The sequence below is a fragment of the Mandrillus leucophaeus genome, unplaced genomic scaffold (genome assembly GCF_000951045.1).
Source record: "Mandrillus leucophaeus isolate KB7577 unplaced genomic scaffold, Mleu.le_1.0 Scaffold224, whole genome shotgun sequence".
NCBI lineage: Eukaryota > Metazoa > Chordata > Mammalia > Primates > Cercopithecidae > Mandrillus > Mandrillus leucophaeus.
The window spans coordinates 837,504-853,175 of record NW_012102299.1 but is presented as its reverse complement, the minus strand read 5'-3'; the positions used below and the strand labels follow the sequence as shown (position 1 = coordinate 853,175).

The window sequence follows — 15,672 nt, the reverse complement described above, 5'->3', positions numbered from 1 at the left end:
GGATGTTAGAATCTGGCTAATGGAAATGGAATGGTAATAGAATTAGGGATGAGAATGAAGAAAGTGGGTATACACAACTGTTCGGGAAGTTTAAGAATACAGGAGGCAGTCGCTAGCAGTAGATTCAAGGTTGGGAGTTCGAGACCAGCCTGTCCAACATAGCGAAACCCTGTCTCTACCAAAAATACAAAAATTAGCCAGGCGTGGTGGTGTGCACCTGTAATTCCATGTACTCGGGAGGCTGAGACATAAGAATCACTAGAACCTGGGAGCCAGATGTTGCAGTGGGCTGAGATCAAAGAAGAATTTATAAAAGAAAGAAGATAAGAGAATGTATTATATGCTATCATTGGGAATGATCTAGTAAACAAGAGAAAGGTTGATAATAATGGAGAAATACATTATTAAAGGAATAAAATCCTTGAGAAGGTTGGAGGAAATAGGAGTAAAAGCATCAATGGAACTACTACAAACCTATTAGAATAGGCAAGATCCAGAGCACTAACAAAACTAAATGCTGGTGAGTATGTGAAGCAACTCGAAATCATTGGTAGTGGAAGGACTCGAAATCATTGGTAGTGGAAATGCAAACTAGTATAGCTGTTTGGAAAGACAGTTTAGCAGTTTCTTACAAAACAAAACTTATTCTTACTACATAATCCTTTACCCAGTGGAAACGAAAACTTACTTACACTCAAAAATCTGCACATGGATGTTTATAGCAGCTTTATTTACAGTTGCCCAAACTAGGAAGCAACCAAGATATCCTTCAGTAGGCAAATAAATAAATAAACTGTGGTACATCCAGACAATGGAGTATTGTTTAGCACTAAAAACGAATGAACTATCAAACTATGAGAAGACATAGTGGAACCTTAAATGCATGTTACTAAGTGAAGAAAAGCCCATCTGAAAAGCCTATATATGATTCCAACTACATAACATTCTAGAAAAGCCAAAGCTACTGAGACAGTGAAAGATCACAGTGGTTGCTAAGAGCTTTGGGGAAGATGGGAAGATGACTAGGCAGAGCAAAGAGGATTTTTAGGGCAGTGAAAATACTCTGTGTGATAATATAATGATGGATATATGTCATTGTACATATGTTCAAACCCATAAAATGTGCAAGACCAGGAATGAACTGTAATGTAAGCTATGGACTTTGGATAATAATGATGTTATTATTAATTGTTTCTCACGAAATACTTGCTTTGAGTTTTGCCAAACTCTTGTGTCCATAATCAACCTATGATTGCAATTGATGACTGAATTAGTTCCAACATGAATGTTGGTTGGGATTTTCCTTTAGCTGAGCTAATAAGACCAAAGCAAAACAACAAAGACATGTCAAAACCTTCAATCATTCATCAATGGAAGTTCATCAGTTACAGCAAATATACCACTTTGTGGGGAATGTTGATAGTAGCAGAGGCTATGCATGTGTCGGGGAAGGAAGTACGTGGGAAATCTCTGTACCTTCCTCTCATTTTTGTTGTGAATCTAAGTCAGCCCTAAAAAAGAATAAAGTCATAAATAAAAAAATTTTCCATTGCAGGGAAATTAGGGAGACAATCTGTATATTCATTAGAAGGTGGAGGGTAAGAGAGATACAATGGCAAGATTACCTTTAAGCTTCATTCTAAATCCTGAGGGGCTAAGATTTAGATATGAGAAATGTAAAAGCCATTTGGCTTCTACAAATTGGGCACATTTTAACTATAAGTATATCTAAAAGCATTCTGAAGTTAGTGTTCCTGATTTTCAAGCTGCTTTTTTCATTTTAAGTGTTTAGTGACCATTTATAGAAGTTCCAAATTTTGCAGAAAACAGCAAAATAACGAGCAAGCTTTTCTTTTGCTAATACTTTCTTGCAATATTCAAAAATGAGGATTCTATTTCCTCTCTGTGTATATATTTGGGAATAAGTTACACATCACTGCTGCTGTTGCAGCTGCTGTTCCTCACGGTAGACAAAGTTTTCCAAGGCAGAGGGAGGCCAGCTGAGGGTAGCACCTCTGGTAAGCAAGTTTTAAAATGTCTTACTTGTTACACCAATAAGAGTTGTAATGGCCAGATCCTGGAACAGAAACTGGTAATTTGAAAGGCTGTTTGTCTCCTGAAAATGAAAAGAAAGCAGATCAAAAAAGTTGTGACCTTCGGGATGAAATTAGATGCTGATTACATTTATTTTCTCACTGCGACACAGGGTTCTTCAAGTAAATTACTGTGGAGATGCTGTGGTCAGGGCCTGGTTGAGTTGGTGAGTGATGGTGTTGGTGGAAGTAATCAAAGCCAAACCTGTGAAACCCTCTCTATCTAGGAAGCCTATCATCATGTACTTTCAGGGTGAGATTGTTTGTGCATCCGTATTACTTTGCTGAGGAGGACGTCTTCCCCTACCAGATTCATCTCTGCTCTCTTTTCTACTTGTTAACAGAAAAAACAGGATTTCATCTCACACAATAAAAGAATACACCCCCAAGTGACAAATGTGTGGTAACCTTACATAAATTTTACTGATGGAAAATAAGAATAAGTAAACCCACTATTTGCATTCTTGAATGTTTTTAGACAAAATGTTAGAAAATCCTAGCAAAGCATCTTAATACTCTTGAGGAAAAAGTGTTCAGGTCTTACTGATTTTAAGAAACTCACTTTCTTGCTCCCCACCCCTTAGTGAAAAGGAGATAATGTTCAATGTTTAATTCTACCTTTGAGAATAATTTGGGAATTCTAAAATAGAGCCCAATTTCTATAAATAGCCTATCCTTCTCTAGCCCGTTTATCAGTGAGTAGGAAAAGGTATATATATCTTTTCCTACTCACTGATATATATATTTCAGATATATATATCTGAAAGCAATAGGACTAAAACCTTTAACCCAGGAAAAAGAAGGCAGTATATAAAGATGAATCTGGATATCTGCCACACAGATATCCAGATGAAATTTCTTTTATTGGTGTTGGTTAATCGGATAATCTCACATGTTGAGTTCACAGATGATGGGCATTTTTTTTCTCCTCTTATATCTTGTTAAATAACAAAAGTGATCACAAGACCTATGTATTTTTTGTGGTACGATATGCCAGTTTTCACATCCCTATATTCAGGGAACCAGTGGCATGCTGGCTTATACTAACACTTAAAAGTCAATTGCTAAATTTTCAGAGATGTTGTGAGCCGGTTGTTAAATAAAGCCGATATAAAAACTTAAATTATACAAGCGTACCATTAAATAAATTATACTAAAGCCAAAGTTAATAACTACTCAAAGCTCAGCACTTTCTAAATATTTTTCTACATTTTACTGTATTCTGTGCCCTTGAGGTTATTTACAACTTTTGTATCTATATGGGGCAAGTAGAATCATATGCTACTGTACATCTTTCCCCACTTCATGTTCAGTGACAATGGACAGACAGCTTGAAACTGGTTTTGGTAGGAGTATTGACACCACTGAAATGGGCATAAATTAATAATCAGGTCTTTTTTTCATGCTAAATGAAGCATTTAGCAGCACCCTGATGCAGAGAACCATTTCTTTATTGAGTGGTAGACTAGGGTAGAGCCACATTGGAATTAAGAAGATAAAGACCTTGTCCAATCAGGTAAAAGTAGCAGCAAGAGAAAAAGCAATATATTCAGTTGTGATCCTCAGCTATTACTAGATAAAAGGTTTCTATATCAGAGAATTGACATCGGCAACCTTTCCTGTGCAAATCTATTTCTGATTTACTTAAAAAATTCTTAAGGATATTTTTGGAGGGGCTATTGTTGCGCAGATATCCTATTTGTACTCTTTCTTTGAGACGCATTGTAAATTGAGAGTGCATTGCTACTTGTTTTAGTTCACACTAACCACGAGGCTAAGTCCCAAGTCATACCCAGTAGAGCAGCAGAACACCAACATACTGAATCATGCTGTACAGAGCCATGTACTTAAACATGCAAAAGGAGGTAACGAGAGCTGCACGTCCTTCCCTGTGTAAGAAAACAGATGATAAAGACGTGAAAGTAATGAAAAGACATAAGGTCAGTCATTCTGTGCTGTTCAGCAAAGCTCAGGAGAAAAAAAATCCAAAGTCATTATACAACTGTTTGTCTGAAAATGGACATCCCTGAGCTCATGGATGCAGGCTGTCAGTAAACTAAACAACCCAATTTTCAAGAAGGCCAATTCCAGGCCAAGGTCCAAGGTCCTTGAACTGGTGATGGAGTCCAGATTTACAGTTGCTCTTGTCCTTTCAGTAGGCAATGTTTTAACTCCTAAACTCAGTGGAGCTAGTGCCAGATCTTCTACCTACTCACTAATGTGATGCAGAAGATCATTTCCCTTGTCTCAGTTTCTTCATCTGTGAACTAATGGATTTAAATAAAATTGCAGATTCAGGGGTTATTTTCATACAGGAGCTTCAGGAGCTTGGCAAACATTTGATTCAAATTTCATTTTGGCAGTCCCAACTTTTTCTAAAACTGGACCGAAACAATATACACACTCAAATTAGTCATACATCAAATTGAAATGGGCTGGAAAGGATGAGCATTTTCGTCTCTGTTATTGTTGATTGATTGAGTAAATAGTACACATTTAAAGCATGAAATAGATGACATATGAAATGTCACTTTTAACTTCTATTTCATTTGGGGAAAAATAGAGTTTAAGTTACACTTTTTAAATTTAAATTATACTTTTTTTTTTTTCCAACAGGGTCTTGCTCAGTCACCCAGGCTGGAGTGTAGTGGCATGATCTCAGCTCACTGCAACCTCCGCCTCCAAGGTTCAAGTGATTCTCCTGCCTCAGCCTCCTGAGTAGCTGGGACCACAGGCATGCGCCACCAGGTCTAACTAAATTTTTTTGTATGTTTAGTAGAGACTGGATTTCACCATGTTGGCCAGGTTGGTCTCGAACTCCTGACATCAAGTGATGCACCCACCTCGGCCTCCCAAAGTGCTGGGATTACAGGCATCAGCCACCACACCCAGCCTAGATCATACTTCTTTAAGTTTAAACTCATGCCCATTATGGTGTCCTGGGGTGTTAAAACCTGATCCTCAAACCAGGTTTTCTTCTGTATCAGAGTTTTGCCATGACATTTCCTCTGCCCAGACATAGTTTCTCTTTATCGCTTAGAGAGGTTCTCTAAGGTTCTCTGCCCAGAGGTAGTTTCTCCTTATCGCTTAGAGATGTTCTCTAAGCAATAAAGAGAGGTTCTCCTAAGGGAGGTTTTCCCGTACCACCCCATCTGAAGCAGCTGCTTCCACCTATATAGCCATCTTATTCCCTTTACCCTTTTTATTTCCTGGACAGCACCTATCAAAATCAGTAAGTATCATCTTTATCTCCCTTAGTTTCTGGCACTAAATGCCTACTCACTAAATATTTGTCAAATGCATGAATAAATAAAAAATTTGGAGGACCTAGCCAAATTATTATTTTCATGCGGTGGAAATAGTATATCTGTAGATAAAATACACTTGAATAAAATTAATTCTAAAATAATGTCTAACCTCATATGGTTGTATGAGCTTGGGTACATCAGTTAAATTTTCTGAACTTCAATTTTTTTATTTGTTAAAAAAAAAAAATAGCCATTCCTGCATCTCCAGGCTGTTTTGAAGTGTGAGATGGTAGGCATTATAGCATTTTAAAACTAGAAACACATGTCAGTTACAATAATCAAGAGCAGCCACCATGCTCACTATCTCTAGCGTTCAAATATAATGGAGCAGAAGTACATTTTTGGCAGGGTGGCAGGGAGAGCATCAAAGCAAATTTTAGTGAGAGCAGCAAAAGCCAATAAAGATTTTCAAAACATTATTTTTCAAATAAAGATTGAAAGGAGATAGATACATTTGAAAAATGAGGATGACTGACACTTTCAAAGCCATAACAAGTTCCAGATTCCAATCTTCTAAAATTAACCTCATCAGTGAATTCGCTGGAAATGCCACTGCTGTCCCAATGTTACTTTTAACTTCTGGAAAACCCATTTGGAAGTAGGATGCTTGGCTGCATTCTTCTACAAAGCACCCTCCCCACCCAGGGACACCAAGTTTCTCTCGTCTTTCCCAGGCAGAACAATGTGATTTGTACCGGAAGTCAAGAGAGAGAAAGCAATGTTTGAGGAAGTGCCTACTTACTTGATAAGGTGAGGTACGCACTCAATGTTTGGAGTTTTGGAAGTGAAAGGTGAGGCCACAGATGCCTCCTGCTCTGATAAAGAGATGCCCACATGAGCCATTTTCAGAGCCTGAAAGCAAAGAATCAGCTTACTTCCCACATAGACTCACATATGTCTCTACTAAAGCCTCATAAGAAAAGGCCAGTTAAACTGGCCACAAGGTGCTTTGTGTGCCCAAACTCTAACCAAGAGACTTAACCCTGCCTGGAACATAAAAGATGGTATTAGGATACCTAACCAAAGAAATGAGAACCCTAGAACCAAATTCTACCCCATGTAGCCTAAACTAACCATTGAATCAACGTGTGACTTTGGTCAAAAGCCTCCCAATGCAGCAGTTTATCCATCAAGAGGAATGGAAATGATATATACGCCAGGAGTACTACCTCTAAAGGGCTTGAGTATAACTGAATGTGAGATTATGGCCACACACACTGGCAGCTACTTACCCCACAGTCATTGGCTCCGTCACCACACATACCTACAAAGTAACTAAGAGGGAAACACATTAATTGTAGATGAGATCAAAGCTATCTGCTAATTTCTCTAATCAAAAAAAAAAAAAAAAAAGTAACCATCACTACTCAGGGTTCAAACCATTATTTAAGGGAAATTTCCTAAGAGTCTAGTTTGACTGAAAACAGTGTGATTCAGCAGTTTATACAATGGATTTAGAGATTCAGAACATGATTCCTTTACTGTAAGTGTTTCATGTAGACACTGCACATCACTGCGCAGGGAGAGCTTTCTCAGCTGTCAGACAGAGGCACTCACAATTCTATGATGTAAGCATGGCATGGCAGAGAGCGCACAGGATTTGAAACCAAATCTAGATTTTGACCTGGTCATCTTACCATTTTCACTATTATTATTCCCATCATTATTATTATTTTGCCTATAAAGGGCTATGAGTATTAAATGAGGTGCTGTATGGGAAAGTACAAAGTCTAAAATGATAACAAGTCATAGTTGTTTGTGCTGTTAATACTAGCATGAGAGGAAATCCACCCTGTCAACAGTCACTCAACTCAAGTATGTAATGTCAGGCCTAGAAGTTGAAGAAAGAAAACACATCCCTGTTTCAGAATGGCTTTCTGAGGCTGGGTGAATACTCTCTTGAATCATTGACAAGGATTAGGGATAGCCAGCTTTTTAAATTATGAGCATTCTGACAGCATTCACAGAACATGCTATATTTTTCTTCCACACTGCCATATGGAAGTAACTCGTTGACTCTCTAGGTTTCAGTCATGTTGAAAAGACAGGGCTTTCTGAACTGAGAAGCTAGCCTGATAATGGAATCAAATGAATAGGATGGCAGAGTAGAAACGAGTAGGAGTTGGAGTCATGTTGTTGTGACATGGGGACCAAAGTGGAGAAAGGCTCTGGTACTCTGTGGGGTTCTATTAACAGGAAACAAAGGGTCCCGAATGACAGGCACTTCATTTGGACTGCCCATTCTGTCTAGGAATGGAGACCCTTTGTGTTAGGAGAGAAGAATTTTTCTGATTTAGGATGGAAAAATGCTTTGGCACACAAATATTTTAGTCTTTTTAGTGTTACATGAATCTCATATGAATGTCCCTATATCATCATTGTGATGAGAGCATATGCAAATAAAGTCTAAATACTCATTGTCCCCCCAGGAGCTGAGCTCAAGCCAGCTTTCCATTCGTATTTCTCCCCATACTCTTTCAGGCCCCTTAGGTTCTAGTCCAGTGATTCTCAATATTGAATGCAAAATTGACTTATGTGAAAAAACAATACTGATTTTTCAAGCCCTGTATAAACAACTGAATCAGGATCTCTGAATGGTGAGATCCCTTGGTATTGCTATTTTTCCAAAGCTCCTAAGTGATTATCTCATGCAGCCAGACTAAGGACCAGTGCCCTTGCCAAACCGAGTGACTCCCTGTACCTCTTCCACTCCCCCTGACTGTTATGCCTCCATGCAGTTCATGCCACCTGCACTGGCAAAGAACCTACTCCAGTTTCTGAAATTCTTCCACCAGACTGGACTTCTGCCCGGGAGACATTCTTGCAAAGATGGTCCCATTGATCAGTATCTGTAAGGAACCCAAAATGGAGATTTTTTTTTTTAAATCAAGTCAGCTGGTTGTACATGAAATAATTAATAACACTCAGAATGTTGACTGCATCATGACACTTATGATGAAGAAAAAAAAAAGTTTCCAATGAGCCTTCCTTTGGATTTTAAGACAAACATTGAGGTTCTGGTCATCAGATAAATGATCAGTGAAAAACAAAAATCAGTAAAGATAATTACTTAACAAAAAATATTTTATGAAAATGATGACCTACAGGAATTTACCTCAGCTGTCATGGGGAATGTGGTCCTGAAAAATCTTGAGCTTAATGGAACCTTGAACTGCAAAACAGCAAGATACATAGTTATCTTGAGGGATAACTATGTATCTAAAACTTACCTCCCCCCACTAAAGCTTTAAGTTCAACCCTCTTGAGTACTGAGGTCATCTATCAAAAAACGAATGGCATTCCCTTATTCTTGGTCTGCCTTCCTGTATAATTGCAGGATTTCCACTATACTTTGAGACTCCTTACCATGGCAATATAGTGACAGCCACCCAAAATCATCTTTATAATTCAAGAAATCACTGATACTTCAATCGTATAGATGGTGGAAAATTGACTAGTCAAGTTTATTTATTTCAAACCTAGTAGGAAACGAGACAATAGTATCCTCTGCAAAAATATCTGTCTCTCTTAAGATACAGAGAACTCACTGAGTATATTTTTCCTGTTTCAAGATTTGAAATAATGTAGGACCATGCTCTGTAAGTGACGTCATCAGCATTTTCACAGGGAGACTGTCACCCTCTTAGAACTTACCTTTGGCAGTAGGCTGCTAAAATGTTGACTTATAACATGAAAGGATTTTCCAGTCAGGGCAAAATGGTAACTTCCTTCTCTGCCATTATCAGAGACTTCATCCCTGATGTTAATGTAATTGTCCTACGAAGCAAGACACAGTGATCTTAGACTCTTTCATTTGACAGAGTGGTTAGAACCACAAGCATATCTGAGAGAAGATAACGAAGACAGACCGGGATCTATCTGTAAAAGTCACTCTGAGTCCTCAGAGAAGCAGTTTCTCTTTGCTGGATCAATCTTTGCACATCACAGACAACTAGTGAATAGGAGCATAACACTTACTCATGTCCTGTTTTCATCGTGATTTGATCTTGGTGAGTCCCAGAGAAGAGCACATTTCACACATTCCAAGTGTAAAATACAAAAGCACTGCAGCTTAACAAATTTCTCCCTGAAATGAGAACTTACTATTTTTTTTTCCTTAGGGAACTAATATTGTTCTACAAGGACACAATGGAGACAGAATACTGACAAGGCTGGAGATAAATGAATGAAACTTTTTTCTGAAAACATAGTCTGATTTTCTGAGACACACAGCAGCATCTCTCCCAAAGACTAGATCCCCTTTGAACCCAGTGGGGTGACTGACAAGCAAAGGGAAAGGGAGAAAATAGATTCAGCTCCACTCACTATATTCTGTCTCATACAGGGCCCACCATTTTTTTTAAGTTTAAAAGATGGATTATTTCCAGCACACAAGAAAGCACTACACCTTCAAGCTCAGTATGAAAAGTATGGAAAAACCAATGTAATTGAGTTCATTCAACAGCATGAATGCTAGACATTTGGAAGCATATGTTGACTCTCAGTCAAAGCTGTTCAGTCATCAACACTGCAAGACATGTTGGTAATGTAGCAGAATGTCTGTGTTCAGGAGTACCTGATTCCCATACGTAATGTGTTTCTTCTCTTCTACTAATGTCCAAGATATAGATGCTGATGAGGACCCGTTGGTTTCATTTGCCTCAATGAGAATGACTTTCTGGTTTTCAGAAACCATTCCAGATTTTCTGGCCACTGTTATTGCAGTCTGAAGATTGTCACCTAGAGGAAAGGAGGAGTATCTCAAGATGAGATTGATGAGATTGAATTAATTTATGCAGAGCCTTGAAAATCAGAGCAGGGAGTTCAGTCCTTATTTCAGGTATGAAGAGAAATGATCTCTAATATCTTTTTCAGCCCTGACCTTCTGTGACTCCATGATCCCTTTTCCCCTTCTTACTGCTTTTCATCAGGTTACTTCATGATCCACCAGTGTATTTTTGCCAGACTGGGGGAAAAAATAAAAAAGCAAAATTCAAATCTATTTTCGTCATTTGTTAGCAGCTTTGCAAATGTTTAGGCAAATCCTCTGGTTTAGTAGAGTATCTGGTGGCTCCACTTCCAGACAAAATGGAGTAAGCCCACTACGATCTATCTCGCCCACTGATTACAATGGAAAACTCTGAACAAAAACCAAGAAGCAACTCCCCAAGGACTTTGAAAAGTAAACAAAAGCAGGCAGATGGTGGAAGGCAGTCAAATTTGCAGAAGCAACCTACAAGGGGATGAGTTTCTCGACTTTTTTTCTCTTCCCTATTCCATATTTGACTGGCGCGTGGGCCTCAGTTAAAAAGCTGTTTGGGCAGCAGAACTCTAAAAGATGCCCAGTCTTTCTGGCCAGAAGAGCCAGGAAAAGGGACTCTTGTAGGCTAAAGGGCATGGGCGGAATCCTGGAAAGGAGAGAGCCAGACATGGGGACTAATTCAGTATGTGAATTACATAAGTCCCAAGTTCAGTCTAGAGCTGTGCATGTGTGGACCAGATCCAAAGAAAGATAATGAAAATTCCAGGAATTGAACTATGATATAAATCACCCCCCATTTGTGAGAGTAACCTCTGAGTGAGGCAGACCCAAACATCACAGCAAAAGATTTTATATTTAAGCTAAGATTGAAACTGCCACCTACAACAGGAAAGACAGAACTTACAGTTGATTGTTAGCCAGACAAACAAGAAAACCCTCAACATTCTCCAGAAGATTTTAACAGGACTCAAAGTTTCACAACATAATACTCAAAATGTTTGGGATATTCAATATGAAAAATCTGGAAAATCTGGCCAATTCTCAAGAAAAGCCACAACAGTTGCCAATCTATAGATAGTCTAGATGTTGGAAGTGTCAGATAATGGTTTTTAAAGCAGCTATTGTAAGACCCCTTCATGTGGTAACTGTTAATATTCTTGAAATGAAAGCTAGAAGTTCTCAACAAGAAAATATAAACTGTGGGAAAAAACCAAATGGATACTTTAGAATTAAAAAATATAATACCTGAAATTTAAAAAAAAAAATCACTGAATGTATTCAATAGCAGAATAGATCAATGGAAATTACACAACCTGAAGAGCAGAGAGAAAAAAATCATTTTCGTGAACAGACTCAAAGATATCCAAATAATTCATACTCACGTCATTAGAGTCCAAGAAGATGAGGAAAAAAGTTGAAAAAGAAAAAAAATTGACAAAATCGTAGGAGAAATTTTCCCAAGTATGATAAAAGACCTAAATATACAGATTCAAGAAGTTCAGTGAATTCCAAACAAGACAAACTTAGTGAGAATCACAACCAGACACATAGTAATCAAACTGCTAAAAATCAAAGATAAACAAAAAAAGCAGTTAGAGAAAACCACATTACACATAAGAAAACAATAATTCAAATTATCACAGATTTCTCATAAAAAATACGCAGGGAAGAAAATAGTGGAACATCTTTGAAGTGCTGACTTCATCTTTCACTTTGAAGTGTCAATTCTGACTCCTATAATAGCTGCTGAAAATATCCTTCAGGAATAAAGGAGAGATAAAGACTTTATCAGATGAAGGAAAATGAAGATAATTTGTTGACAGTGGACATGCTCAAAAAATAAACAACAACAACAAAAGCTACAGGGTTCTTTAGGTTGAAATGAAAGGAAATGATACCAGAGGTTAACTTACAACTTAAGGAATGAAAACATAGAAATGATAACGATCTGGGTAATTATAAAAGCCTAATTTTCTTTACTCACGTTCCTTAACTCTTCACTGTTGAAAGTAACGACTATCACATTATCTGGTGGGGGTTTTCGACATATGTCATACTTATGACAATAATAACATAAAGAAGAGAAAGCAAGAGACATTCCTGATTATAAGGCTTCTTGAAAGGAGAGGTATGTACGTTGTGATGCCTACAGCAACCATTAAAAAATTAATCATATAATATCTGGCTGGCTATCCTTAACATAGCTTCTCCCAGGTTTCTACCAAAATATGCATGAAGATCCTCAAAAGAGCTGAAGTAGTGGGAAGGAGCTGCCTGAGGCTGGAAGGATACAGGGAGCCTTGAGTGCTCACAGGTTTCCTTCATGCTCCACAGCAGGCCCCTGACAGCCTGTCTGCTTTTTGCCCTCCACCACCTGTGAGAGATCTACCACCTGTAAGAGATCCAGTTCTCGGGATAAACAGCCCAGGCCTCAACTCCAAGCATCTGACAGAAAAATCTAACAACCTTTCCAAGCCGAGACACTGGATAGGAAAAGATCAGGAAGAACAATCAGAGCACATGACTAGAGAAGTCATGTGCACTGGCCAAGCGCGGTAGCTCACACCTGTAATCTCAGCACGTTGGGAGGCCGAGGTAGGCAGATCACAAGATCGAGACCGTCCTGGCCAACATGGTGAAACCCTGTCTCTACTAAAAATATAAAAATTAGCCAGGCGTGGCGGTGCGTGCCTGTAATCCCAGCTACTTGGGAGACTGAGGCAGGAGAATCCCTTGAACCAGGGAGGCAGAGGTTGCAGTGAGCCAAGAACGCACCACTGCACTCCAGCCCTAGTGACAGGGTGACACTCCATCTCAAAAATATGTATATAAAAAATAAATAAATAAATAAAGCACTGGCCGGGTGCAGTGGCTCATGCCTATAATCCTAGCACTTTGGGAGGCCAAGGCAGTAGGATCACCTGAGGTCAGGAGTTTGAGACTATCCTGGCCAACATGGTGAAACCTCGTCTCTACTAAAAATACAAAAATTAGCTGGGCATGGTGGTGCACACCTGTAGTCCCAGCTGCTTGGGAGGCAGAGGCAGGAGAATCACTTGAACCCAGGAGGCGGAGGTTGCAGTGAGCCAAGATCATGTCACTGCACTCCAGCCTGGTGACAGAGCGAGACTCCATCTCAAAAAATAAATAAAAATAAAAAATAAATAAGGAGAGCACTTAAGAAAACTCAAATCCCACCCCACACATGATTAAGAACTGAACAATTCAAAAGGGGATTTGAAAAAGATAAAGAGCATTGTTGAGACCTGAGATTGTGGTTTGAACAAACTGGGTGCAAAAAAAAAAAAGTCTTAAAGCAAAATTATAAAACTATATAATCTAAAGCAAGGAACAGTGGTGCATGCCTGCAGTCCCAGTTACTGAGGAGGCTTAGGCAGGAGGATCGCTTGAGCCCAGGAGTTCAAGGCTGAAGTGAGCTATGATCCTGCCACTGCATTGTAGCCTGGGCAACAGAGCAAGACTCTGTCTCTAAAAAATAAATAAATAAATAAATAAATAAATAAATAAGACAACTACAAGAAAAACGGACAGACTGAGAGGAGAGATAACAATGGAAATTCCAGAAGTAAAAATGGACAGAGACCAGAGGCAAAAATTAAATAAACAATAGGAAAATTTTTTCTCGCAGGAAGAAAGATTAAAAGGTGCTCTCCATGTTTCTCCCACTCCTATCTCTTCTTAATTCTGGGGAACTCTGGTTCTAATCATTGGTTTCCAGAGATTGATTTGAAAGCCTTGGGTCACAGAAAGAAGCAACAAGAAACTCTCATCAACTCAAAACTTTTTAAGTGAACGAATCATCATAAAATTGGTCCATTCAGAGGATAGAGTTGAGTCCATTAAGTTATTGTCACAAGGGGTTGTGTATTTGGTGATTCAGTTATATAAACCAATGCTCTTGCTAGGAATATAATACTTTTCATAATCTGTTTTATCATATGTATAACATTCAAAGTGACAGATATTATGACTTAATAATAAAGATGTCAAAAATGGTAAAAAATAAAATAAATAAAAGTTTTTCTAAAAGTGCTGTCCATGTTCCAGACTAAGTTAATGAAACAAGGGAAACACAAAGGCAAACATTTCTAAATTCCAAAGTTAAAAAGTTTATGTGCAGAAAAGAATAAGTTACTTACAATGGACTCTCACTGGACTTGTCATGAGCAGTATCAGAAGCCAGAAGGCAAAGGAATAGCCTCTACATACAGATCATTAAGCAAAAAGAACAATAATTCAGGAATCTTTTATCCGAGCAAGATGTCATTCACGTGTCAGAGCAATGAAAGATATTCAAGCATGTGTAAGAAATCAAAGAGCACCCCTCCATTCCATCCAAGGGCAATATTTGAGGGAAAACAATTGTAAACAAGCAAGGAAAGAAATAGAGCAGAAATTTCAATATGAGAAAAGAGGAAGTAAAGAGAGAGGGTGGAGAAGGATGAACACTTGTACAGAAATCTAAGTTAAGGATAGATTATGAGAATGTGTCATCTAAGTGCTAAATAAAGATTTTTGAAACAGAAGGGTCACAGTGTAAGGGAAATCCTCATCAATAGTAAATGAACTCAGCAACTTCAAAAAGTTGGACTGGGTTGTTAGAAAAGGAGAAAGTAAAAACAGTCCAAGACACTCTTGGATTGTGGGGAGTAGAACAGGGGACAGAGAAGTACAAAAGAGGAAATAAAAGTATTCCAGAGTTTGCAGCTATAGAATTGGGTTCAGGGGAAGTGGGAACAGAAAGTGCGTGCTTTGATGGGGAAATAATGTATCTTCGAGACATAAATGATAGAGTTAAAAGCATCTGACTATAAGAGCAGGCAGAAGAAAGGCAACACACTGCAAAAATATGAACGTGAATTCATTAGGAAATCATTTCTTCACCTCTAGTCTCTTTCCCAATTAAAAAATTATAGCATCAGCATGAAATTTCATTAATAAAGTCACACTTGATTTCATTAAGAAATTTCACACATTTCTCTTGTGTGATTGATTCTCATTGCTATCTTGTTTGTATGATCTGGAGCTGGGATTGGGACTACAGAGGACAGCATTTTCTTTAATTTCTAGAATCGTGGATTTTATGATTGATGAGCCTTCAGCATATTTATAGACCCCATCAACTGAGGATGCTGCTGCTTCTAGCATTTGGCAATAAAAATCACCTTTGCCTGGCTCATGTCTTCTTGTCATTCAGGTCTTATTTCAAATGTCACTTCTCAGAGAGGCCTCTCTTAACCAACTCATCTCAAACAGATGGTCCAACACACTTTCCCGCATTATCCTATTTGTGTACCTCAAAACGCTGATACTATTTGACTGGTTGGTTGATTTTCTCTCATTCCACTGACATGGAAACTCTGGGAAAGCAGTAATTGTGTCTTTTTGTTGCCCATCTCCAGCACCTGGAATGGTGTCTGGCCCAGAGTAGGTCGTCAACAATATTTATTAAATGAGTGAATCGTGTCTATTTCCACATCAAATTCTT

At 38.4% G+C, this 15,672-nt stretch overlaps 1 protein-coding gene across 1 annotated transcript in view; it reads right to left on the bottom strand.

Moving 5' to 3' along the window:
• Nucleotides 1-15,672, bottom strand: part of ATP13A4 (ATPase type 13A4) — a 176,220-nt gene that overhangs the window by 36,709 nt on the left and 123,839 nt on the right. Inside the window, exons 19-25 of the mRNA XM_011981336.1 lie at nt 9,978-10,141; nt 9,056-9,178; nt 8,171-8,250; nt 6,634-6,676; nt 6,144-6,253; nt 3,886-3,982; nt 2,044-2,116 (exon numbers count right to left, since the gene is read on the bottom strand). Coding sequence (XP_011836726.1) covers nt 2,044-2,116; nt 3,886-3,982; nt 6,144-6,253; nt 6,634-6,676; nt 8,171-8,250; nt 9,056-9,178; nt 9,978-10,141 — 690 coding nt within the window. The remainder of the gene's footprint in view (nt 1-2,043; nt 2,117-3,885; nt 3,983-6,143; nt 6,254-6,633; nt 6,677-8,170; nt 8,251-9,055; nt 9,179-9,977; nt 10,142-15,672) is intronic.